General features: G+C 38.9%; 1 protein-coding gene across 5 annotated transcripts in view; it reads left to right on the top strand.

Moving 5' to 3' along the window:
- Nucleotides 1–27904, top strand: part of NNT (nicotinamide nucleotide transhydrogenase) — a 91205-nt gene that overhangs the window by 23398 nt on the left and 39903 nt on the right. For all 5 annotated transcript variants that reach the window (XR_003608237.2, XR_003608238.2, XM_028097952.2 and 2 more), the window contains exons 7-12: nucleotides 4682–4869; nucleotides 21132–21265; nucleotides 21558–21749; nucleotides 22639–22792; nucleotides 25671–25832; nucleotides 26852–26962. Coding sequence is in view for 3 of the 5 variants with exons in the window: in XM_028097952.2 (XP_027953753.1) it covers nucleotides 4682–4869; nucleotides 21132–21265; nucleotides 21558–21749; nucleotides 22639–22792; nucleotides 25671–25832; nucleotides 26852–26962 (941 nt within the window). In the remaining 2 variants the exon portion in view is untranslated. The remainder of the gene's footprint in view (nucleotides 1–4681; nucleotides 4870–21131; nucleotides 21266–21557; nucleotides 21750–22638; nucleotides 22793–25670; nucleotides 25833–26851; nucleotides 26963–27904) is intronic.

Below are 27904 nucleotides of genomic sequence, written 5' to 3'. Positions count from 1 at the left end.
GTGAAAGTAGTCAATTATGTTCATAGTATAATACTTTAAAGCAGACATATCAACGTTTTATAGAATTCTTTAAAGAAAAGTTTGATTAAAATTCTTCATTTCAGAAGATATTAGATAGTGGATTTTATTAAATGCTTATTGAGAATGGCTATCATTGATGTGTATGAATACTATTTCGAGGTTGAAACATGTAGTTATTATCAGCTGAGACCAGTAGAGGAATGATACCCTGGCTAATCTTGAATATAGAATGATCAAAAAAAATTTGCATTATTCAAACTTGGAAAGAGTGTTTGTTTCTGGAGTAAGGAATGTTCCATAGAACATGGTTTCCAGGGCTTACCTGGAGTTTAGAGAAGTGATGTACTGATAGAAAGCTGTCCTGATGACATGAGAAAAGACATTTTTGAAGTAACCAGGATGTAAGGCAGGGATAGCCAGAGTCAAGCTTGTCAGTAGTGCTGTCTTTTAATTTTTAATGTTTGCTGATGTGAAGTCTTCGAAGACAGCCAAACCCAGAGAGAGGAGGTTGTGCAAGTTTTCGCTGTAGCAACAGTAAGTGGCATTAAAATGGAAATGTGTATACTTAGAAATGATTTGAAACTTGGTGTTGGGTCAGCTACTGAGAATTTATTAGGTATTTTGATGTCATTGGTTTAGATTGTGCACACAGCTGATAGCTTGAGGATGGCTGTTGCTTAACTCCATTTACCATTTATTAGGATAGCTTACGTATGCAATGAAGAAAGATATGCCTGAACAGACATAAACTTTTCTAAGAATTATAGCTCATTATTCACTATTTTGAGACTAGGGATTGGTATCATATATAAATATGAAATCCAAATGTATTAGAAAACACACTTAATTATAAATTCTTGTTGGAAGACTGAATAATATATATTTTCAGATAAACATCCTAAAAACTTAAGGACAACTCATTGCCCAGTGATATTAAAGGGGTGTGATTTTTAAATTTTTTCGAACAATAACCAAGAGATTCCCTTTGTAACAAGAGTGAGCATCCTACCGATTGCCTGTATTGAGAAGTTTAGAAATATAAGAGCTTTACTTTTTTTAATCTTTCTTTGTGTGTGTGTGTGTGTGTGTGTGTGTGTGTGTATGTGTGTGTTCCAATAAAGCTTTATTTACAAAAACAATTGGCAGGTCAGGAGCTGTAGTTTTCTTTGGACACCCGTACTAACGCTTGCTCTCTTCTAGGCATTATGCTATACGCTTTCTTTGTTCTTTACAAAACTCTATGATGTAGGCATAATTAGCCCTACTTTACATACTATAAAGAAATATAATCAATTTTATAACATTCGGTTTCTTTTCTTATCATAAATATAATACATGCTTATTCCCCCAATTCAGAAAAGTACAAAAAGTGAAAATAAAATAGTCTATTCTCTGGAGAGAACTATTAACATCTTAGTATATGTTCCCTTTTCTACACGTTAATTAAAAAGATAATTTTACTAATAGTATTATTTAACTGGCCTTTTTTTACTTAACAGTAGATCGTGAAGATCTTTACTTACCTACAAATATACTTAATGGCTGCACAGGATTCCGCTGTGTGGAAGTTCAGTGACCTATTTAATTAGTCCTCTATAAATGGACATTTTTACTGTATATAAACAATGCTGCATATATTGTCTATGTAAGAACATATGTATTTGGAGAGATTTCATTATTTCCTTAGGATAAATTCCTAGAAGTGGAATTTTGACGTAAAAAATATTCAGGTCTTACATTTTGATACATTATAATAGTTTTAAATGATAATTATTTTGAAGGCAAAGATTCCAAAATAGCATTTATGGTTCCAATTATGAATAGTCGTTATTGAAAAATACAGAGAAACATTAAGGAAGAAAATAAAAATACCTTTTATAATTCTCCCAGCTAGATATAATTGCTAATGAAGGCATCATTTCTTATGGATATTTATGTAGATACCTTTTGATCAAAATTGTGACCACTCACACACACACACACACACACACACATCATTTTATTTTATTTATTTTATTTTTTATGTCATTTTAAAGTTATCTCATTTTAAAGTTATCTTATTTCGTTAAAAATAGTACACATTTCCAAAACTTTGTAAATAGCAGTATCCTTTGGCTGTAAGGAATAGAAAATAACTCAAACTGGCTTAAACTCTGAGAAAATGTTTTAGCTGTCCTAAATGAAAATTCATGGGAAGGGCTCCCTTTTTCACACTCACGTCAGTAGTGCATTGGGGCCCTCCTAGGACCAGGTTCTTTCTGTCCTTTCTGTTGTCTTCAGCTTTGGCTCATTCCCCTGAGTCACAAGTTGGCCTCCGCAGGCAATCTGGGCTAGAAGTTTCCTTGTTCCAGCCAGCAGAAAGGGTGAGGACCTCTTGCTCAATCCTGTCCCACGCTTTGGGTCCACTCTCTGACCCTGACGGATGCTCGGGACTGGTAGGAGAAGACCACAGTTTCCCCAACTTCCCTGATGGCCAGAATTACCTGCTGCTCTTGCTAAAAATAAGCTTCTGGTCTCTCTGCTGGCCCCTGGGGAGAGGCCTGCGAATTTGAAGTTTTAACAAGCACCTGAAGTAATCGTCTTCAGGGAAGTTGGGGACTCACTGTAGTGGGATGGATGTTGGCAAGTTAAACACACCATCCACCACAGAGCAGAGATCTTTGTTGGCTCTGGTTTTCCAACCAGTACACGGTGCACAGCTAGTGTTTATTTATTTATTTTTTTTATTTTTAAGATTTTTTATTTATTCATTCAGAGAGAGAGAGAAAGAGAGCACAAACAGGGGGAGGAGCAGAGGGAGAAGCAGACTTCCTGCTGAGCAGGGAGCCTGATGTGGGCTCAATCCCAGGACCTGGAGATCATGACCTGAGCCACCCAGGCACCCTAAGTGTTTATTTTTTTCAAACTGAATGTATTTTTACATAATTTAAATTTGTTGGCTCTTCATACTTTTTATATGTTGCTTTTTTCAAAGACAATTTAATGAGGACTCGGGACAAAAATCACTTTGTTAAAATATGTCTAAGAGTCATTCATAAGAGAGAAATCCCCAGAAGTCAGAACATTTACAAATGAAAACCTCAACCTGAGTGATTTGAATGAGGTTAAGTTTTTTTTTTTTTTAAGATTTTATTTATTAATTTGACAGGGTTACCTTGAGAGAGGGAACACAAGCAGGGGGAGTGGGAGAGGGAGAAGCAGGCCTCCCGTGAGCAGGGAGCCCGATGCGGGGCTCGATCCCAGCGTCCTGGGATCAGGACCTGAGGTGAAGGCAGATGCTTAACAACTGAGCCACCCAGGCACCCCTGAGGTCAAGTCTTAATGTAGGTCAGGGTTCACGTCATCATTGACAGTGGGGCCCCAAGAAACGAATTGATTGTTGGAGTTATCAGTAGTGAAATTCCTTTTGTAACTGAAGTAAGTAGAAGTTGGAATTCCCTATAATTTTTATCCTTCCAGAAAAAAAAATTTCATAGAAGTGGCACATACTTTTGGAAATAACTAAAATAGTCCAGTCAGAGACATCAAAAGAAAATCTCCAGTTTGCATGTATACAGTTTGCTCTTCTTAAAACTCAACACCCAAAAAACAAACAATCCAATTAAAAAATGGGCAGAAGACATGAATAGACATTTTTCCAAAGAAGACATACAGATGGCCAACAGACACATGAATAGATGCTCAACAGCACTGATCATGAGGGAAATGCAAATCAAAACTATAATGAGATTTCACCTCACACCTGTCAGAAGGGCTAAAATCAACAACACAAGAAACAATAGGTGTTGGTGAAGATGTGGAGAAAGAAACCCTCTTGCACTGTTGGTGGGAATGCAAATTGGTGCAGCCACTCTGGAGAGCAGTATGGAGGTTCCTCAAAAGGTTGAAAATAGAGTTACCCTACGATCTAGCAATTGCACTACTAAGTATTTACCCAGAGAATACAAAAATACTAATTCTTTTTTTTTTCAAAAATACTAATTCAAAGGGATACATGCACCCCAATGTTTATAGCAACATTATCTACAATAGCCAAATTATGGAAATAACCCAAGTGCCCATTGACTAACGAATGAATAAACGAATGGATGTGGTGTGTGTGTGTGTGTGTGTGTGTGTGTGTGTGTGTGTATACATATACATATACACACACACATATATATGTATACAATGGAATATTGTTCAGCCATAAAAAAGCATGAAATCTTGCCATTTGCAACGACATGGATAGAGCTAGAGAGTCTAATGCTAAGTGATATAAGTCAGAGAAAGACAAATACCATATGATTTCACTCATATGTGGAATTTAAGAAACAAAACAACCAAGCAAAGGGAAAAAAAAAGAGAGGCAAACCAACTAACAGACTTTTAACTATAGAGAGTAAACTGGTTACCAGAAGGGATGTGCGGGGGTGGGAAATGGGTGAAACAGATGTTAGGGATTAAGGAGTGCACCTGCTGTGGTGAGCACAGGTGTTGTATGGAAGTGTTGCTTCACTATATTGTACATCTGAAACTAATATTGCACGGTATGTTAACTAACTGGAATTTAAATAAAAACTTAAACCCCCAAAACCCCCAAAAATGTATATGTAAAAGATGATCCTGATTTCTATTAAGGGCCTAAAATAACCACTGCTTTCCCTTCAATAATTACCAGAGCTGCAGCTTTGGAGCAGTTCAAGTCTCTTGGTGCTGAGCCCTTGGAGGTGGACTTGAAGGAATCTGGTGAGGGACAAGGAGGGTATGCGAAGGAGATGTCCAAAGAGTTCATCGTAGCTGAAATGAAACTCTTTGCTCAACAGTGCAAGGAGGTGGATATCCTCATCAGCACAGCACTTATTCCAGGTATGTCCTTAAGCCCACGCTTATCAGTAAAGCACTTTGACTAATGATATTTTAGAATGAGAGTGAAAGTTGTTTAACATTTGAATTTCTTTAAGTAAAGATTGATTTATTTTCTAGAAAATAAGAAAGCACATGAAAGGCAGAAAGGACAAAAATCACGGTAGCCCCTAGATAAAAATGATCATTAATAGTGGGATCTATTTTCTTCCAGTCTTTTTTCCATATAGTTTTATGTAACTGTGTTCATAGGTCATATTCTATATACCATATTATATTCGTAAGCAATTTCCTTTGTTTATATCATTGATAAATTGGTTTTTAATTTATTTCTGTTCTCTTTGTTAAGATACTACATTCTTATTGTAGGTCATTCAAACAGTACTGAAAAATATGAAGAAAAAAAGTACAGACTTGAAATTGCCACAGGGATGACGATTATTAATATTTTAATCATTTTTCCATACATGAGAGAGAAAGAGAAGGGGACTTGGGGTGTATGTGTGTGTGTGTGTGTGTGTGTGTGTGTGTATTTGTGGAATTTCTGGTATATGTTTTTTACTAAAGGATATGACACTTTATCACTTTTTTAATGATTTCCTTTAGCATGTTTGGTCTTTGCAACCAAATTGCAAGCTCTTTGATGGCAGGAATTACTTTTCAGTCCTTTACCACATCCTCTTTTAAAAATCTTTTTCACTCAATAGATGATTGATACCAAACCAGTAAGCACTTATTAATCAGTAAACAGTAGCTTGATCTAGCAAGATTTGGGAGTGAAGAAACGCTCCACCTTTTATATTCTTAACCCCTCCTCTTCTCCCTTCCCTTCTGTTATTGAATGGTGAATACCATGCTGACTCTACTGTTTTCCTTTCTGAAAGGAAGTGGGTCAGACAATGAGAGCTTACAGGGTTAATGGTTGCTTGTGTTAGATCCTACTAAAGGAGCTTTCTCTAGGGGACAGTGGAAAATTAGAAGTTGCTTTGTCATGAAGTCATGGGAGAGGAGAAGTTCTCTTCTGGCATCTTCCCCCAACCCCCTGTCTGAATAATCTACATGCAAGGGCAGGAAGTTGATTGACATCACATCTATGAGCTTGGGGGAAAATATGTCCCCTGTTTACCTGGGTGTCTGTCCTCTGTTTACCTGGGTGATACCAGATAGGTGAGCTGATTTCTCCAGACACCCACATCCCACCAGAGCTGGCGAGATGAAGCAGACTGGATGGGCTGGTGATATAGGCTTAGCCCATAGAAGAATCTGTGAGTGTAGAAATGAGGCAGGGTCGGTTACTGGAGGTGGATGCGGATCAGGCAAGCCAGGGGCTCATGGTGGTGTTGGTGAAATCTGCCAGCTCTGATAGGACTCATGAATAAGCAGTGGCAGGAGAGCACTTAAGGATTTTGTCCTTTCCTTTTGTGACAGTGGTTTGTGGCCCAGCTGTTGCACAGGTGGCTTTGAAGGAGAGATGGGGCGGCCTTTGTTGTAGCCACCACCAACTTTGGAAGTTAGCTGCACCTTGGGGAGAGGTTATGAGCTGACTAGATATAACAAGTGGCCAGTAGAGGGTGCTAAAACATTTCCTCCTGGAGTAAATGATCTGGAGGGGAAGCTAGTTTTAGTCAGGTCATGCTCTTATTGGACATAGGATAATTTGGACGTAGTATATAGAATTATTATTTGATGATACAGCCTAAAGTAAGTGGTACAGCTCAAGACTTCTTATATAAAATGCACACTGACTTTTAGGGCCTACTCCCCCCAATAATACCTTATTTTTTAAATCAGGGCTTTATAGTAAGTGTACTTTAGTAAAAGGTCAAATTGTGTAATAGTCTTAAAGAGGATTTATTAAAGACATTTTGTTAATCTGTTCCACCGAGCCTCTCCTATTTTCTCTTTTCTGAAGCTGTGATCTGTTCAGAGTATGTTCAAGTTAGAGGAAGGCCCTGACCAGTGGACTGGCCCAGAGGAGGCACTCAGAGGGCTGGTCTTTCCATTACTTTTTTTAAAAAAAAAAAAAAAAAAAAAGGAAAAGTTAATGAGAATATTATAAGGAAGAAGGTGATCTTTCTAAAGATGTTACGTATTCCTGGGGGACTGAAACCTGAAAGTGTGAGCATTTAAATGAAAAGATGAAAAGATTCTATAAAGGCACAAATGCCCTTTGAAAAACTGTCCTCAGCATTGTACCTTGACTGTTTTATGTCCTGAGCCTTTGCCTGCGTCACCTGGCGGTGTGTTGAGCTCCTGAAAGACTCTTGGAACAGAAGCTGTTCTCAAGTTTTCCTTGAGTGGTTCCAAAGGGGATTAAGTCAAATGTCAGAAGCCGTCCAAGCTCACTTGCTGGGACACAGGTACTGGGAAGGCTGCACGGAAGACCGGCTGGGGATAAGGACACTGAGAGGGGGACATGGGCAGTTAGCTCGCTTTGGGTAGCAACCTTATGGAGTTGGCAAATTTTTGTTCCTCCAAGCTGCACTCAGGAACACATTTTTGTTCCTCCAAGCTGCACTCAGTCCTTGGGCTTGAAAGAACAATAACATTGTATTTATGTAGATTGTATGTGGAATGAAATATTCCTTGAGCTTGCTAATTATTTTGCTGGTATTTTGTACCAGATACTTGGGCCGTCATCTGGACTCCCTGGATTGGGGTGGGTGAAGGGCTAAAGGCTCGAGTGTCACTTAATGTAGGTAGCTTCAGGACAGGGCTGACAGTCCTGTTTTGTGGTGCTCTACACACGTGGGAAGACTCCCCAACTTTGCTGTCTGGCTCTTTGCCCTTTGGGGCTACTATTAAAAAAGTAAGGCGGTCCTGCCCTCTGGTCATGTTCAGGCTGTGCTCATAATCTTTTCTCCTAAATTTTTTGAAACTCGAGATTTTTCAGCATCTCTATTGTTCTGGAACCTTTTTAGGGAGACTTTACATAAACTTGGAGTATTTAATCAGGAACAGACTGAATCAGGTTGAAAATTGGATCGGTAAGTTAGGGAGGGATGGGGTGGGGTGAGGAGGAATCCTAGTGGTTTAGCACTGCCTCTGTGTTAGGCATATTTCACCTAAATTCCAGGAAGAATCATGAGTACTGTGGTGCACATGCTAAATCTACTCTGACAGAAACAGCCTTCTCCATTTAAAACCTTCCTGATGACTGCCTCACTACAAACTTGTAAGCCTCATAGGCTCCTCCAGCTTTCCTGCCCCACCCCTTCCCCTACTCAGGTCTTGCCCTTATTTTGTAGTTGAACCATAGCTCCTGGAGAGCCTGGGATTTTGTTTAGCAATGATGGCAGTGACTTGGACTGCTTGGGTTCCCAGCGTCATTGGATAGAGTCACCTAAAGTGATTAGGCTTGGGTCACAATCCCCACGTGCCGTGCTATAAAGTTTAGGCTCCTTGGTGAGGTATTGGTTGCCTTTTAGTTTCTAGTTCTGATTTAGCCTTTGGGCTCATGTTAAACTGATTTCTTACTCTCTGGGCCTGATTTCAGTCATGCTGGCTGCTATTATCTTTTCAGATAGGCCAAGGACTTTCAGGCCTTTGCACATACTGTTCCTTCTCTTTGGAATGCTATCCCTGCCCTTCCTTGCCTTTTGAAATCTTGCTTAACCCAGTTACCACTTCCTCCATAGTTTCTGCTCTCTCCTACTCAGCCATAAACATTCTTATTCCTGCATTCACGGCACTGCCCGTGCCTGGGATTCCCATGTTCCCGGGCTTACTGCCTGGTAGTGGTCCTGTCTCCTTGGGCATGCAGCACAAGTGTTGGGCTTTTTTCTATCATAGTGGGTCTGTACCATAGGGCATTGTATAATTCTGGGTGCCTTCCTTAGGTCTTCGTTGTTATAGTCTTATTTTTCCAGTGCTGTCCAAGGAATGAGAGGGAGAACACTCTGTTGGATAGGAACACTGCAGAGGCTAACTTAAGACTGGGAACCTAGCTTTCTTAAATTTTCAGAACCAGGATACTTGCCAAGTCTGCAATTTGAGGTGGTTAGCTAGGCCTCTCAGGAGATAGAATTAGGAAGTAGTAGCAGGTCTGTCCAGGAGTTAGAAAGTGTCTATCAGTCAGGAAGGAAGATACTCATTGCTTGATTATAAATTATAGTATCTTAGGCCATATATACTTGGACCTCTTTTTAGATACAATCCAGATTATGGTAACAGTACTTTTTATCTATACTAGATAAGGTCGGTAGAATATACCCTATAAAGGACCCTTGTGATAATTCTACATGACTCTGGAGAATTGGGAGGGGCTCTTTTCCCAGATATGCAAAAAGGCCATATGCATATGACACCAAACTGGAGAGATTTTGCCATTGCCTGGAAAATCAGCATTGGCTCTCCATCTGACATTACTTGTCTTTTTGAAATCTATCTATCCCAAAGAGTAGAAATATGGCACACAAGAATACTTTTTCAGAGTAATGTTCAAACTTGTTCTTTCAGGAAAGAGAATAACTGATACAGTGATATACTCTCCATTTGTGAAACCCCACAAAGATAATATTGTTTTGATGCCTCTACAGAGTTTTTACCTAAAGTCAAAGTTTATTCAGAGAAGATTGGTTTTCCTTCTCTGTAAGCATGATGATCTATAGATCAGTCATTTCTAACTTTTTTTATTACTTATTATGTTTTATTGACTAATCTAATTCATCGGTCATCCTCCCCTCCCTTAAATGTATCATATGGCTGTATGGAATTTTGTAATATGACTTCCACAAAGTTTCATTTGTTTTGAGAGTTTTGAAGGACAGAGAGAAACACTTAAATGTTGCAACATCAAGGGTTGGTAACCACAGGCTGTCTACACACCTCTTGGTAGCTTTCAGCACAAACAGGGCAACTTGTCATCAGGAGGAAGATGCCAAGATGGGGGAGTGTTCCATTACCATTTATCAGACATGACTTCTGAGAGTGTGTTTGAACACACTTAGTGAGTTATTGGGCCAGATTTAACAAATGTTCTGCTAAGAAAATTTATGGCACAGAATTATATTCTGGTTTGGTCTGTTATTTCTCCAAAAGTATGTTGCAAGATTGGAAGCATTGTGTTCCTGTCCCTGGCAGTCCCTGAGTTGAAAAGGATCAGGAGGCTGAGGCCATCTCTGGGGAAGAGCCCCGGACGGATGGAGTTACTGCTTGCAGCTAGTGCGGCCCACCACATGCATTTCTGTATTTTCCTTCTTTCCGCTTTCCCCATACTTTCTTGTGCCTCAGTGTCGAGGTGGTCTAGCTGCTCTAAGAAAGCAACGCAAAAGCTCAGATGTTACGGAAATGTACTTCTTGCTCAGTTAACAGTAATTCGTGATTGACACACTGATGGACAACTCTCCTTCACGTGGTCCTCTGGGGATTCAGGTAGGACAATGTTCCCGTCGCCATTATGAGGCTCTGAAGGGCACTCTAGGCCTGGTCTCTCCTCCACCCAGTCGGAAGGGATAGGGACATAGAAGAATGTGCATGGAATGTCTAGAAATGGCACATACCACTCCTGCTCACATTTCTTTAGCTAAGACTTTAGCTAAGACATGGCCAAACCTGTGAGGGAAGCTGGGAATTGTTGCCTGGCCTTGTGCCCAGGAATAACAGAACATTGGATTAGTTTGCTAAGGCTGCCATAACAAAATCCCAGCTTAAACAACAGAAGTTTATTTTCTCACAGTCTGGAGGGTGGTGGTCCCAGGTCAAGGTATAGGCAGGTTTAGTTTCTTCTGAGTCCTCTCCTTGGCTTGTAGATGGTTCTCTTCTTGCTATGTCCTCGCATGGTCTTGGTCTCTTTTTGTATCCACATTTTCTCTTACTTTAAGTCTATCAATCAGACTGGATTAGCGCCCAGCCTAATAGCCTCATTTTAACTTAATCACCTCCTTAATAGCCATATCTCCAAATATGGTCATATTTTAAGGTACTAAGGGTTAAGGCTTCAACATATGAATTTTCTGGGGACACAATTCAGCCCAAAACAAACATGGATTTTGGTGAACAGCTAATAGCTTTTTCCTTTTTCTCACCTTGTAATTTTATCTGCTTATGTTTAATCCATTCACTGGGGATCCGATCTTGGATTTAGAGCCAGATAGAGTAGATTCAGATTCTAGTTCCATTGCCTAATAGCTGATAGATCTCTCTGAACCTCTGGTTCCTCATCTCTGAAAACAGGGTAACATTTTTATGTCACAGAGCTGTTTCATTGAATAGATGAAGAAAAAAATGCCATGTAGGGCCTGACATACAGAGCATTAGCATCATTCTTTTTTCTGCCATTGGTGATGCCTAGTCTTATTATTTTATTTTTTAAGATTTTATTTATTTATTTATTTGAGAGAGAGAGAACGAGCATGCGCTCGGGTGCACGAGCTGGGGGAGGGGTAGAAGGAGAGGGAATGAGAATCTCAAGCAGATCCCTCGCTGAGCGTGGAGCCCAACTTGGGGTTCAGCCTCATGACCAGAGCCGAAATCAAGATTCAGATACTGAACCAACTAAGCCACCCTTGATTTTTTTAATAGGAAGTTCAGACCTTCTCAAGAACTGTATGGAATGTCTAAGACGGTCCCTGAAAAACTGACTTTTCTGAAGATAATGCATTTCAATAAGGCTCTTTTGTCAATTAATCTCATTCTGACCTAAGTTGAATAACCTGGGAAATAAACAGTATTATTTCTATTTTTAAAAATAATCTTTTGGGGCGCCTGGGTGGCTCAGTTGGTTGGGCGACTGCCTTCGGCTCGGGTCATGATCCCAGAGTCCTGGGATCGAGCCCCGCATTGGGCTCCCGGCTCAGCGGGGAGCCTGCTTCTCCCTCTGACCCTCTCCCCTCTCGTGCTGTTTCTCTCTCTCTCTCTCTCTCTCACTCTCTAATAAAAATAAAATCTTTAAAAAAAAATAATCTTTTAATTATTTTATAAAACTAGTAAAATCAGAATGTGTAATAAATATTCACTGCTTCAATTTTTAAGGCATTTTGGTAGCAAAGGTACATCTAAACGTGTTGGAGGGAACACAAAGAATGTTATAATTTGTATAAGAATATTATATGTTTCTGGGACACCTGTGTAGCACAGTCAGTTAAGTGTCTGCTTTTGGCTCGGGTCATGATCCCAGGGTTCTGGGATCAAGTCCCACATCGGGCTCCTTGCTCAGTGGGGAGCCTGCTTCTCCCTCTGCCTGTTGCTCCCCCCTGCTTGTGCTCTCTCTCTATCGCTGACAAATAAATAAATAAAATCTTTAAAAAAAAGAATATTGTACGTTTGTGTTACTATTTAAATATGGTAGACTGTTTTGGTTTTTTAAGAATTCCCATTGCTTTTGGAGCCATGGTAAAATCTTGACTAATTTTGATTTTATACAGAATTTTGCAGCTTTGAGAGGTGAATTATTAAGATAATCCTTAAAAATTTTTATAAATGTGTCCTTTGATAATTAGGTAAAAGCTTGTTTTTAGTTTTTTTCTTTAAACAGATCTTTAGGGATTTCTCTAATTTGCTAAAATATGCTGTTGACTAATCATATTTCGTAAGTATTACATTTAGAAATATCTCACGGTATTCAATTTGTAAAAGCCAAGGTTTTGCGGGCCTTTCTCTCTGGTTCCTTATACAAATAATTGTGCAGAGAACATTTTTCTCTAGTTTAATTGGATAGAACTCACGTATAAAGTACTCTGCTTGACTCTTTAAGCTTGGATCAGAATCTCTGTTCGTGAATGCAACTGTGTGTAAAGCTTAACCAGTGATAACATAGATGGAGGGGTTGAATCAGTATATTTCTCCATGCACCGTAAGGCTGGCTAAATCACAGACCCAGTAGATGATAGATCAGTGGATCAAATATTCAGCAGTTTCTTGCCACTTCCTGTGTATTACATAATCAATTAACTTTTTTTCATAGGTATACACACATGTATAAAAAAAACCTTTTGTCCTTCTCTGTAGCATTTTTATAGCTTAAGACCCAGTGCTTTATTCCCATCTGTGATTTTGAAATTCCAAAAGAGCCTTTGATGTGTAAATCAATTAGGATGACTTTGGCTGCCAGCAGCAGAAATTCCAGCACATTCTGCCTTAAGAATGGAGATTCCCTGGGTTATGCATCTGAAGGAAGTCCAGTCATAAGTGTGCGGACATCAGGGGGCTCTGGTTGTGCTCCTGTATTCTCTTCCCTTGCCCTGCTCTTTGAGTTGGCCTCATCCTCAGTGCTAGAGGTCAGTGGCACTTTGGGGCCTCTGGTGTGCCCAACACAACATCCAGAGGATAAGACAGGTCAGTTCCAATGGTTCCATCTTGAAGAGCAAGGAAACTTCTTTTTCAGAAGTTTCTGAGCAAACTTTCCCTTGTTCTTATTGACCTCCATTGGGTTAGCGCTGATCTCTGAGCCAATTCATGGAGGCAGGGCAATGAGATGCCCCTTGGCTTACATCTAGATTTCTGACCCGGTCACTAATAAGGTGATGAGATGACCTTTAGGCCAGCCATGCTTGCATCTGGAGTGGTTTCTGAGGTCATTTTTCCTGAAGTTCCTGGACTGTGTGGAGAAAATGGAAATCAGAGTAGTGACAAGAGGACGAACGAAGTGGGTGCTGTTCAGTGCAAAATTGTGTTCTCTTAATAATGACATTTCTTTATGGATAAATGCTATAGTTCAGAATGTCTTTACATGCTGTATTTTCCATTGAGTAAATGTATAGCATTGCATTACGTTAAAAATTCTCCTTGTCTTGTTAGGGCTTGTCCATGAAAATCTATTTTGATTTGGATAAATATATTCTGTAATTTGTATTTTTAATCTCTTTCCTACTGTACTGTTAAATATACTATGATCTTGTTAAAGCAGAAGACTGTTCTTGAGCTTGTCAAATTTGATGCCTTACAGGCCAGGAAGTTAGGAATTTCCCCATCCAATTATATGCTATTGAATAATTCCAGTAAATAATGCTAAATGTTCTTTAGAATCATTATAAAATTTTGTGGTAAATCCATTTCATCTTGGTGTGTTGTTTTTTTTTTTAAGATTTTATTTATTTTTTTGAGAGAGAGGGAGAGAGAGGGAGAGAGCACAAGTGGAGGTGGGTGCAGAGGGAGAGGGAAAAGCAGACTCCCTGCTGAACAGGGATTATGATCAGAGCTGAAGGCAGATGCTTAACAGACTGAGCCACTCAGGCACCCCTTGGTGTCTTGTTCTTAATATTTTTAGTGGTTTCCTCTTAATTTTTTTGTTTATTTATTTAGTGTGATTAAAGTTGTCTGTGAGGGCTTGATTCTTTTCCCAGTAAGGTAGAGTCTGAGAATTTATTTATTTCAGATGATCATATTAGGCCTGATTCATTCAATGGGGTATAATGTATTGTAAAACTTTCTGGTGCATCTCTACCCATTGGTATTTAGTTTAAGCTAAATAACTCTTTTTGAATATAGTCTTGCAGAGAGGCCAGTGATATATTCTTTTGCTATATAGCCATAGTTGTTAAAGCTATTTTTTTTCCTTTTCTTTTTAAGTAATCTCTATACCCAACATGGGGCTTGAACTCATGACTCTGAGATCAAGAGTCAGACTCACATGCTCTTCCAACTGAGGCAGCCAGGTGCCCCTAAAGCTGTTTTTAGAAATGAGTAATTTTTCTAGAAATTTCTTTTTTTTTTTAAAGATTTATTTATTTGTTTTGTGGGGAGAGAGAGAATGAGCATGAAGGGGAGGGGTAGAGGAAGAGGGAGAGAATAAATCTCAAACAGATTCCTCCCTGAGCATGAAGCTGGTTGCGGGTCTCAATCTCACAACCCTGAGATCATGACCCAAGCTGAAATCAAGAGTCGGACGCTTAACTGATGCAGCCACCCAAGCGCCTCTACCAGTTTCTAACTTTAATACTTTTAAAACTTCATCTTAGCATTCACTTAATGAGGAAGTACATGAGTATGAAAAGAATTCTATGAATTCTTAAACTGTGAATTCAATCATATTTAAGAATGAATTTGTATGGATCACAGCCATACATCTGTACATCTAGAAATGATGCACAGGTGAGGCATTTTTTCAGCCTACAGTCAATTCCTGATGTACACAGAGATTCAAGGATACTTACCGTAATCTATGCCATCCCTACTCATCCTAAATAGTGACCAACCAATTAGGCAACTATGAAAATTTTTAGATGACTGCTTTAAATACCTCAGCTATTTTGGATAATAAAAATGTTCACTAACCTTTGAATGTAGCTTCTTTCAGTCCTAAAATATTAGTCTTCAGAGCTATAGGGAAAATTTTCCTTCCCTATCCAGCCTGCATATGGTAGGCACTAAATATTAGTTGGGTGAATGAATAAATATTTGAATGATGACTGTGACTACATGGTGTCCTACCACTGTCTTGGCTAAAATATGGAAATAAACATCCCCAACTGGGAGGGAGCAGAATAATCTTACCAGGGCATGTAATGTCCAAGAACCAGAAGGAACCAAGAAATATTTCATGAAGTTGGATATCATGCCAGATCTCTTACCCACCGTTTGCACTGTGCCAGGAAATACATAAAAAAAAATTTATCTCCTTGTTGATTTTAGTCTATCGTATTTTCTGTTGTCATAGTTGTTTTGGGGGGAGGTGGTTTGAGGAAATGTAACAATTTTGGTCTTTTTACGTACCTCATGTTTTACAGATAAAATTACAAAATTAACGGAAAAGGGCAGTCAAAGGGAAAAGCCCAGTGGTGCCTGCTTAAAAAAAAAAAAAAAAGCTTATCTGTCTTTTTAAATTAACTCTTTTTTTTTTTTTAAGATTTTATTTATTTACTTGAGAGAAAGAGAGACCAAGCGAGAGAGAGCGTGAGTGGGGTGGGGGGAGTGTGGAGGACAGGGAGAGGGAGAAGCAGACTCCCCGCTGAGTGGGGAGCTGGATGTGGGGCTCGATCTCAGGACCCTGGTTAACCGATTGAGCCACCTAGGCACCCCTTTAATTAACTCTTCTGACTTCTTCTACAGTTATGTCTTGAAACACCTGATATGATCATTTGATCTTTTATTCTTATATCTAGAATCTATACCAGACTGTCTCTGGTTATAGATTTATATTTGAAGGATTTGAATTAAACATTGGATATATTCTTCTCTTTGTTTTATGTTGTAAAAATCTTCCTGTTTGCTGTCCATCCTTAGTTAGGTCTCTGTCTCATTCTGTAAGTGTTTTAGAAGAACTTTGAAAGGCTGTCCTAATGAGTAGCTTCATTTGCTGCAGCAATTTTCGATTGATAAGAAAATAGTTGGTCTAATGGCATTTTTAAGTTGTTTTAATTCTTCTAGTACAACTTTTTTTTTTTTAAGATTTTATTTATTTATTTGAGAGAGAGAGATAACACACGAGTGCGTGAGTGGGGAAGGAGCAGAGGGAGAGGGACAAGCAAACTCCACGCTGAGTGTGGAGCCCAACTCAGGGCTTGATCCCACAACCCTGAGATCATGACCTGAGCTGAAACCAAGAGTCCCATGCTTTAGGGCGCTTGGGTGGCTCAGTTGGTTAAGCAACTGTCTTCGGCTCAGGTCACGATCCCAGAGTGCTGGGATCGAGTCCCACGTCGGGTTCCCTGCTCAGTGGGGAAGCTCCTTCTCCCTCTAACCCTCTCCCCTCTCATGCTGTCTCTCTCTCTCTTTAACTAAATTAATAAAATCTTTAAAAAAAAAAAAGAGATGCTTTAACTGGCTGAGCCACCCAGGTGCCCCTCTTCTAGTACAACTCTTAATTTATGTCTTCAACCTAGAGAAGAAACTGGTTGTGATTATGCAGGAGTACTTTATTATTATTATTATTATTATTTTTATAAAAATAGTATGTGACTTTTGGAAATGCAGTAAAGTACAAAGTAGGAAATAAAGATCATCTGTGATCTCTCAGTGAAAAATACTGAGTTAAATGTTAAATACATTAACATTTTAGCCTTTTTCAATGCATTTTTATCATGATGGATCAGGATATAATATCCTTCTCATTTTTCCCATTTAATACTATATCACAAGTTTTCTCCTTCATGTAACATGATGAGTCTTTAAGAAATCTTTGTATATATATTTTAATGGTTTTGTAGAATTTTCTTGTGTTAATGTACCACATTTTATTTAATGGTTCCCCCAAAGTTGGGCTTTTCACTTAATTCAGCTTTCTGTCAATTAAAAATAATGCTCTAACCTTTTTTCTGTGTTATTTCAGTGTGTGTGTCTTCATTTATTTTGCCAGGATTAATCAATTTTTAGAAGTAGAAGTAGAATAGGAGTAGAATTACTGGACAAGTGGATATCAACATTTTTGGCCAGTTGTTACATGTTGGTAAATTATGCTTTCCTGAAACTTTTGCATAGTTCATAATCTCATTAATAGATCATCCAGCTAATTGTTTCATTTCAACATTATTATGATTTTTAAAAGATTTTATTTTTAGGTCATTTCTACATCCAGTGTGGGGCTTGAATTTATAACCCCAAGATCATGAGTCCCATGCTCTACTGAGTGAGCCAGCCAGATGCCCCCATTATTATGATTTTTTGACCTTTCATTTTGAGAGACAAAAAAAAGTATCTCAGTTCTTGTAACTTTGATTCATATGAGGATGAACTTTTTTTTTTTAATTTGATTGTTACCGTTTCTTTTAGAATTGACCATTTGTATTTGTTTTTCATGTGTTAGGATCTTTGTGTTTTGTCTTTATTTACATTTTTGTGAGCTTTTTATTATATTAATTTTTTGTCATGTTGATTTTTGAGGACTATAATATATATGTATTTCATATTTAAATCCATTGATGTTTTTCTCATTTTCCCCATTGCTTTAAATTTAAGAAATACTTTTTAATTCAAAGACTAGAGAGATATTCACCAAGGTTTTCCTTTTTTCTTTTTCTTTATGGGTTGATTCTCTCTCTCTTTTTAAAAATTTTATTTATGTTAAGTAATCTCTACGTGGAGCTTGAACTCATGACCCCAAGATCAAGAGTCGCATGCTCTTCCGATCGAGCCAGCCAGGTGTCCCAAAGGCTGATTCTCTTTTATAATTCATTCTGGTCTATAGAATTTAGAGTTTAGTTTGAAGTCTGATATTAGGTTTGGGTAGATTTTTTTCCCCCTGATACCTAACTGATCATCTTATTCCTTTTGTTCCTTCCATTTTGTGATGCCACATTTATCATATATTACATTTTTATCCTAGTAGGCCATCAGGGTAAGATAGTATTTTGAAATTGCCTTCCTAGTCTTTCTTCCTCTTGAGCTATTCTTTTGAGGATTTGCTCATTTGGAACTTTTATGTACTACCCTGCTCCTCTTTTGGCTCTATTTTTTCCCTTCTGTTTTCAATTTTCATTTCTGCACTTTTAGAATTTTCAAAAAATTAATCCACATGTGAATGCTTAAAGCCAGCTGCACTGTTATATTCATCATCATATTCCCTGTAGCCTTTATTGATTTTTTTAAATTATAAAAATAAAACTAGCTCTTATAGAAAATTTAGGAGATAAAGACGAGCACAAAGAAGAAAATATTCTTACCACTCAAAGATATCCTGCTATGGTTAAACATTACACAATGTAGAATTTACTAGAAACTATATAGTATAGTATTTTATGTATGTATGTATATAAATATATATGAAACATATATGTGTATATAAAATTTTTATTTACCTTATGGCAGCAGTCTATACATACTATTTCATTGTGTGCATTTTACTTATAATAGTTTCATGTATTCTAATTATCCCTCCTTAAATAAATTTTAACTCACTCTCTAGTTATTTGACTAGATAAATTCCTTTGTGTGAAAGAATAGCCTACCCTTTCAAAAGTGATTAAATTTCAGACTGACGGTATGGACAGAACACATATTATCTTTGTTAAGATGCAAGTGTGTTTATGTGTGTGTGTGTGGTCTGTGCATTTAAAGTTGTGTCAGCTATTGCATAATTGTTTTGTGAAGGTTGAGTGAGTAAAATCAAAGACAAATTAGTAATATATCTGGTGTTTTCTAGGGAGCCTAAATGGTTTTGGCCACATGAGGTCTTGTAAAGTCAGTAGGGTTATAGTCCAGGAACTGATCCTTAGCTCTCACTGGGTCAGAAGAAAGAAGGAATCCAGAACTTTTAGGGCAGGAGGAATTAGTTAGAAGCCAAATCAAATTTGTGAAGTTGATGGCAGTAAAGTCAGTGCAGTTAGAAGTCAAAGGGGGTGGACCTGGATCCAGAATGCGGTTTAAGGCATATCAGCCTAGGACTGGAGAGAACAAGTAAGGTGTGAGGAAAAGCTGTAGCAAACAAGAGGCTGGTTAATGGAGAAGAGGTTAGTTAATGGAGAAGAGGCTGTGGACTAGAGAAGAGGAAGGGGGATGATCTTAAACACCTAGAAAGTACACATTAGCACTTTAAATTTGCCAGTTTACGTGGATGCGACTGTATGATCCATAGCTGTAAATTACTGCAGAGCTCAGCAGCATGACCTTCTTTGTGGGGGCGGGGGGGGCGCGAGAGTCCTCAGATGTATGTTGTTTGCATCCCCAAATTCTCATGTTTGAGTAAAATTTAAATATTCAAGATGGCTTTGTTGGACTCTAGTGGGGAGAGTAGAGGAAAGGAGTATTTCCAGAGAATTTTGAGAAGTGATGAAACCACCAGGACTTCAGAGTGTTGTCTTTGGGGGAAAATACCTCCTCATTCTTGCTCTTTCATGGAGACTCAAAAGGTTATCCAACAAACCACATGGCAGTTAGCCCTGCATTGGTGGGAGCAGAAGGTCCAGTGGGGGCAGTAATGAGAGAGAATGGGAGAAAGAGTGCTTATACCCAGTCAGGAAGGCCTTCAGTAATAGGAGGCATGGGATTTGTACTTTATCTTGGAAGTGGAAAGTTGGCTTTGAGAAAGAGGGAGGTACTATATAAATACGCATTTGTATCTTTATAACTTTTTTTCCCCATATGTGCTACAAATCTTCATTTTTCTCTTTTAAATCATATGTATTCCAATCAAGTAGATTGAAAAACAGATTATTAGAGTGCAAATTTTATTTTATATTAATTTCCCCTTATAAAGTCAATAGTGTTTTTACTAAAATTCTGTAAAGACAGAGTTGAGGGGCGCCTGGGTGGCTCAGTTGGTTAAGCGACTGCCTTCGGCTCAGGTCATGATCCTGGAGTCCTGGGATCAAGTCCCACATTGGGCTCCCTGCTCAGCAGGGAGTCTGCTTCTCCCTCTGACCCTCTTCCCTCTCGTGCTTTCTATCTCTCATTCTCTCTCTCTCAAATAAATAAATAAAATCTTTAAAAGAAAAAGAGTTGAAAACTTTTTAAAAGAGATAAAGATACTTAGGCTATTAACCCTCTGCTATCCTACTACCAATCTCACAAGTTTATTTCCTTTGTCTTTTGGCTTAGGTATATATTGTTCTATGAAACTTGAACACGGTGATATTCTGACAATGTGGGCCCTGTTGAACATAACTAATCTAGGTTAGCTTGAAAAATCCTTATGTTTGGTGCTTTATCTTATGTAAGAATTAGTGAATGAATTTAAAATGGGAACTATCTCAACTATCTCATGACTAGAGGGTTCCATAAGAACAGGATCTTTTCTCTTTATCTACCAGTATATTCTGGGCACCAGGTATAGGGCTTGACTCATCAGAGGCAGAATAAACAGTGTTGAGGGGGGAATAAAAGTGTATGCATGATTCCCAGTCCCAAACTGGGATTTCCTATTGTTTTCATTTCGTGGCATTTCCCTTTCTCTCCTTGAAGTTATCCTGTGATAAATGAAGGTAGCTTAGTATAATATGTGGGAAAATCTGGTGAAGTTTGTTAAGATGTTTGGAAATATTCCATTTTGTAATTCATAAATTACTATTGACTATTCCCTTGACATTTGTGATCTTTATGAGTTGTCCAATTCAGGTGCACAGTTTTCTTAATAGCTTACTATTTTGCATTCAAAAAGAAACAGGCAAAATGTTTATGTCTTCATGAATGGTCCTGGATGTAAACCAGTTTGGAAGAGCAGTGCTAAGTAAACGAACGGCAAGATCCCTCTGCATATTGGCTTTGCAGTTCATACTTATCATGTTTCTTCCTGGGAGGATGACCAGTTTCACCTGGTGATGGACTTTCGGGGTATCTTGAAAGAGTTAATATTTCAGATGTTACATTTTTTAGTGTCCAAAGACTACTGTAATAATTAGGAAATAAAGTTGTAAAAAATATAATATAATTTGTACTGTTCTCTTTGATTTTATCAGGTAAAAAAGCTCCAGTTTTATTTAGTAAAGAGATGATTGAGTCAATGAAGGAAGGCTCAGTTGTTGTGGATTTAGCTGCTGAGGCTGGCGGAAACTTTGAAACCACTAAGCCGGGAGAACTTTATGTTCATAAGGTATACCAAACAGCTTCTTCTATCTACGAACCATCTCCCATGTCTTTAGTGATTTGTAAGGGAGTGTTTATTCCTTTAAGGTAGTCAGAGAAACTGAGTCCTGAAAATTTTTAAAATTAAAAACAGGCACATTGAAAGCTCTTTTTGAAATCTGTATTTGTTTGTGAGACATGTATATATTTATAAAGGTATGTAATTTCACAGCTTAGCCTTGACGATGACTGAGGAGTGTCCTAGAAGGAATGTGAACAGATACAATTAGACCTTTCTGACTGCATTTTTGTTCATGTAGGGAGTTACTCACATAGGCTACACAGACCTTCCCAGCCGAATGGCCACGCAGGCCAGCACCTTATATTCCAACAACATCACCAAGCTCCTGAAGGCCATCAGCCCTGACAAAGATAATTTTTATTTTGAAGTGAAAGATGACTTTGACTTTGGTACGATGGGTCATGTCATTAGAGGAACTGTAGTGATGAAGGTAAGTAAAGAGACCTGTTCCTTTCTGAGTTTTCATTAGAAATGTGTTTTAGGATTTCTGTTTATGGAAGGATCCTAATTTGGAATGGAGATATAGTCTAATAAAGGGTTGATGTGTTGGGTTTATACCAATAAAAAGTGTTTATAAATGCAGAACGATTTAAAGAAAAAATCACAAAGGCTTATATACACATGAACTCATCCGAAATATGCATTGCTTTTGAAAAACAGAAGCAAACAAAACAAAAAACTAGAACTGAATAAAGTAAAAATTAAACTTTCCCCTTGCCACCTATCTCCTTTTAGGGGATTGATCTATGTTTTTCCATATATGTTCTGTGCACATAGAAATTGTGTATCCATGCATAACAAACATTCTATATTTATATACACATATGTATTTATATAAAATAAGTTATAAATGACATGAATTTATTTAAGATTATATATAAGGGGCTCCTGGCTGGCTCAGTCAATAGAGCATGCCATGCTTGATCTCGGGGTTATAAGTTCAAGCTACACATTGGGTGTAGCGATTGCTTAAAAATAAATCTTGTAGGGGCGCCTGGGTGGCTCAGTCATTAAGTGTCTGCCTTCGGCTCAGGTCATGATCCCGGGGTCTTGGGATTGAGCCCCGCATCGGACTCCCTGCTCCTCGGGAAGCCTGCTTCTCCCTCTCTCACTCTCCCTGCTTGTGTTCCCTCTCTCACTGTCTCTCTCTCTCTCTCTCTCTGTCAAATAAATAAATAAAATCTTAAAAAAAAATAAATCTTTTAAAAAATTATATTTAAAAGAACAGTCCCTCCCCCCCAGGAGAGTCACTGTCTTCTGTGTTTTTGAAATGCTGGATTGACTGTTAAAAAAATTTCTATTTTTCTAATTTCTATTAGGATGGTGACGTAATTTTCCCTGCTCCCACCCCGAAAAATATTCCTCAAGGTGCCCCAGTAAAACCGAAGACAGTGGCTGAGCTGGAAGCTGAGAAAGCAGCTACCATCACCCCCTTCAGGAAGACAATGACTACGGCTTCTGCATATACAGCAGGTGAGGACCCCATTCATGAGGGTTGAGTCCTGATTGTTTGGATTTTGTAAGAAATGCATATAATTGTCAAAATTAGTGAATGAGATCCTGTTGTCCTCCTTTGGATTCCATGAGGAAGTGGGCCTGTTAGAAGCAAGTTTTTGTAAATGTGTTACTAGCCTCACCTCCGCGGCCTTGGAGACTGCACTGATGGCTGACCCCAGAGATCCAGGTGCTTGCTGGATACTGGCATGAATGTGTGTGAAAGCATAGACGGGCTGTTAGTGCTTTTCTTTCATAGAAAACATCTAAAATATAGCTGTTAAGAGTTTTGGCTTACATCAAGTATATCGAGTAGTGATCTGTGTCAGATTGTGTTGGTGTTAAGTGCCTGTAAATATGGTTATTTATTTATCTTTACGAGTTATAAAACATCAGTTGTGATCATCTGCACGTTGGGTAAGACTGGGGAACCACATATTTGTGTTGAAGAATAAACAGTAGGAGACAGGTATGGCCCTTGACCGTTTGTCTAACATCCTAAGTTCTTCACCTAGTAAAAAAAATTCAATTTTTAAGTTTTCATTTCTTTACAGTTTAACACAAATTCTTTGCTTTTTAGTTCGCCTTTATGAAAACATTAAGCAATCACTGTAAAATAGTGGTAAATATTCATTCTGGTTATGAATTGTTAAGAGTCTGAAATAGGGACATTTGGTTTTAAATTGGTTTCTCTCTCATCGAATGAATTAAAAATATTTAGATCTACTTGGAGCCAAAGCAAAAACAAAACAAAAGCAAACTATAAAGAATTAAGGACCAGCACCAGGCACACAATTCTTGTAGCCTCAGCATTCTCCAAATTCCCATGCGAGCCCAGATGTTTGAAAGAGAAATATGTAACTCTCCTTGAATAAAGAGCGAGTCTCAGCAAAATGACTGAAAGCCTCTAGTTGTGAACATGGTGAATAAATGGGGCAGTGTCCCTACTTGCACTTACTTGTTAAAAAAAAAAAAAAGAAACCAGATTATTATATTGTACCTGGAGAGGATTCTTGGAAGGATTGTAAATTTCCATTTCTCTTTGCGATTTGTGAGGAAATACAGTGCGGCATGTATGATGGTTTATTTTTCTAGGTTTCTCTCTCATTTGTTAAGTGAAGGTTTATTGCATTTTAATAGATAGGGCATTAGCATATTTTAGGGAATAAAAGAATGGCCTCCTATTTGTTTTTCTTTACCTTAAACTTCCTCCTTTATAATAAAAACAAGCATTTTTCTTTTATGTGTGTGTTAGAAATCCATTTGAATAGCATTCTCCAAAGAATATGATTTGCTTTTTTTTCCCTTTCTTTTTTCTCTGCCTTTCTCTTTCCTTTGTTACAAACAGTATAGAAATAGCATAGTTGACATTGTGAAATATACTATAGAAAAGACATTAGTTTACTAAAGAGTTGATAAAAAAAACCTTTAGATAGGTGATTTCTATCTTAGATGCCCAACAAAAGAATGGACTCCAGATTATAATTAGTGCTGCTTGATTAACGTGGTCATTTAATGAATGCTAGGCATTGCACTAAACACTTCATATGCCTTAACCTATTTACTCTTTACAAGACCTCAGTGAGGTGGGCATATTATTATTTTCTTTCTCCAGCTGAGGACAGAGAGGGTTAATAATTTTACAGATGATGATACTATAGCACAGAGAAGTTAAGTAGCTTGCCTGAAATCACACAGCTAGCAAGCAGTAGACCCACAGTTTGAAGGAGGCAATCTGGCTTATGAAAACATATTCTTAACCACAACTCTATACAGCTTCTCTGATGTTTAACTAGAACACAAAACAATATTCTGTCTACTCTCCCTCCAGATGGTTAACAGGCCATGTATTGGAACCCTGGGCATTTTATATGTGCGTAGGGAAATATAAATTAAAACTGAAGTCTTATTACATGATCTAAAGTAAAATTAATGTCAATTCCTAGATGTTCTAGCTGTGCCACTTATAAAGAAATACTTCATATCACGGGGAAAAAAAAGTACCTTACTCAAGAAAGTTGAATTCCAGCTCCCTGGTCCCCCATTCGCATTCTGTTTTTACTGACCACTAGGTAACCCTTCCTTCTGTTGCAGAACAGCCATCCACATGTTTGCTATTAGGGAAGGCAATAATTAAAGATGTATGTTCAGAGCTGACTGTTTGTATTCTGCACATTCTTAATTTAATTTGTATTTTTTTTTCCTTTTCTTTGTAAAATCCTGTTTGCTGACTTGGTGTTGAGGCTGGAGCTGACTGCCCTGGCCAGCAGTCCAGTCCAGCTTCAGGAGCAATTGCAAAACCTCTGTCCCGGGGGGTGGGGGGGTGGGAGGTGGAGGCCATATGTTTTGGGGAGGTGCTGGAGTGAATGAAATCCTTCCTACTCTTAAAATCCCTCTTCCTCAGCCAAAGCTGAGTGACATGAAATTGGCTTCAAAAAAGTCCTGTCTTGTAAAGGTCGTGTCTTGCCCAAGTAGAAAATGCTTTGGTAGATCCTGTGGAGGTCTGTAATTCTGGAACAAAAGCACTTGTATAAACACGTGTGGCATCATCAGTGAAAGTCAAAACAGGAAAGAGGACAATGGGGAAATTGTTATTAAGGTGACTCATAAATTTTACTAGATCTTTACAGCTTATTTTATTTTGGGAGGTGGTGGTCAGGAAGTTAAGTTTTGTTCATAATACCTTTAACCTCCCCTGGCCCCCATCACGAAATATGTAAAAAATCTCATTATTGGCAGACTCATTATCGGGTGTAGAATTTAAAAGCATTGACTGTTGCACATGTTTGTGTGTGGGTGTGCATGCTTTTAATGTTGAGATAATTGGAGGTCAGCTCATACTCTTCTCTTTCTGTAGGTCTCACTGGGATGCTGGGTTTGGGCATTGTGGCGCCCAATTTAGCCTTTTCCCAGATGGTGACCACTTTTGGCTTGGCCGGCATTGTGGGCTACCACACCGTCTGGGGAGTGACCCCTGCTCTCCACTCACCACTGATGTCTGTGACTAATGCAATCTCAGGTTTGCTCCTCTCTTGTTTCCCCTCATTTTAGGTTTTCATGGGCTTATTCAACTCTGCAACTGCTTTCAATGAGGTTTCCAAAGTCTTTGTTTACAAATTATATGGCTTGGCCTCTTGAGGTGGTGGTTGTGGTGGTTTGGGCTCCCCGAGGGGGTGAGGGTGGGTCTAGAAGTGAGGGGCCCAGCAAGCTTGTCAGGCCTTGGGGCTGCTCCCATTTCAAGCAGGGCAGGGCCATTGTTCTTCCTTTTGATTGTAATTTCCTTTAAAGAAAGTATTCCTCTGATATCACAGAATCGTAATTGTAGCATCCTTTAGGGGCTCTTAGATTCACCTAAATATCCCCAGCCTAGCAAGTCTGTGGTAAGTAGACCATACCTGTCATCAGATTCACTCTGAAGCCTTTGAGTGACCAGCTGGCCAGCCAGGGTAGCCGAGCATCCCCCGAGCATCAGCCGAACATCAGACTGGTGGTGCGAGTCTTCACAGTGGTCCCTGTGGTGTCCAAGAGCTCTTCTCTTTGGCCCCCAGTGATGCTCAGATCTGAGGAGTGAGACCCACCTGGGAAGGTGTGGGGCCAGCCCTGGCTTGGAAGCCTCGTGCTGCAGGGCTCTAGGCACAGCTGCTAGGGGCTCTGCCGGGAACATGGCTAATTCCAAGGGGCACCATACTCCGGAAAGGTCAACGTCATGGCTTCGCCATCATATATTTCTAGTTCATGCATAGTTTCTTCCAGTTCAGAAGCAGTTTATCCACCTGCGGTCCCTTTTTACCTCTTATCCAATAACATTATCAATTTAGATCTTTATCAGGGGAACAGAGCTAGAAAGTTAAAGGGAGGCCAAATTTTTATGCAGAAGGAGAAAAAGTTTTGTTGACTGTTTGCCCACAAGAGTACTTCAGTGACAATGGTGCGTGAGGACTTTCTCCGTTGTGTCTGTCCATGTGAGATCCTACAGCTGTGATACTTCATTTGGCCTTGTCTCTGTAACCATTCACCATCTTGCTTCTTTCTTCCTAGGGTTGACTGCAGTTGGTGGGTTGGCACTGATGGGAGGACATTTGTATCCTTCCACAACTTCTCAGGGCCTTGCCGCTCTTGCTACGTTTATTTCCTCAGTCAACATTGCAGGTATGATGGCAGTGGTGGTGAGAGAACCCAGAGTGCTATTTAAAAAAAAAAAAAATTTCAGCAAGCTCTACACCTAGCGTGGGGCTTGAACTCACGACCCCGAGATCAAGAGTCGCATACTTTTCTGACTGAGCCAGCCAGGCGCCCCCCTAGAGTGCTATTTTTTTTTTTTTAAGATTTTATTTATTTATTTGACAGAGAGATACATAGCAAGAGAGGGAACACAAGCAGGGGGAGTGGGAGAGGGAGAAGCAGGCTTCCCGCTGAGCAAGGAGCCCGATGTGAGGCTCGATCCCAGGACCGTGGGATCATGACCTGAGCCGAAGGCAAACGCTTAATGACTGAGCCACCCAGGCGCCCCTAGAGTGCTATTTTTTTTAAAAGATTTTATTTTTTATTTATTTGACAGAGAGACACAGTGAGAGAGGGAACACAAGCAGGGGGAGTGGGAGAGGGAGAAGCAGGCTTCCTGCTGAGCAGGGAGCCCAATGTGGGGCTCGATCCCAGGACCTTGGGATCATGACCCGAGCTGAAGGCAGACGCTTAATGACTGAGCCCCAGGTGCCCCTAGAGTGCTATTTTTAATGGAGACATGAGAAGCAAATATATTCATTATAGAATAGACATTTGGACTTTTTTAGACATTTGGATTTTAAGAATTTAACTGTGCCTTTAAAAATTGTTTCAGTCAGACCATAAATGCTCTCTATGAAGAAAACTTATTTTGCTCATTTGTAATTTTTAGAAACTATTTGATAGAACACCCCCTTCCTCAGTGCCCCAAAATAAACAAGCAAATGATTGTCTTGCTACAAGTTAACTGGAAAGTTATTGAATGCATAGTTTTGAATTACGTCGACTTGTAGCTATCACCATAACATCTGTAAATGAGTATACTTCTAGATAAAAACTTTAGCCTTTGCCTTATCCTAGCCTGTGTTT

Source organism: Eumetopias jubatus, unplaced genomic scaffold (assembly GCF_037043125.1).
Source record: "Eumetopias jubatus isolate StellerSeaLion01/CBP00866 unplaced genomic scaffold, mEumJub1_p1.0 scaffold_5, whole genome shotgun sequence".
In the NCBI taxonomy this organism is placed as follows: domain Eukaryota; kingdom Metazoa; phylum Chordata; class Mammalia; order Carnivora; family Otariidae; genus Eumetopias; species Eumetopias jubatus.
This window is presented reverse-complemented; position numbering and strand designations above follow the sequence as displayed.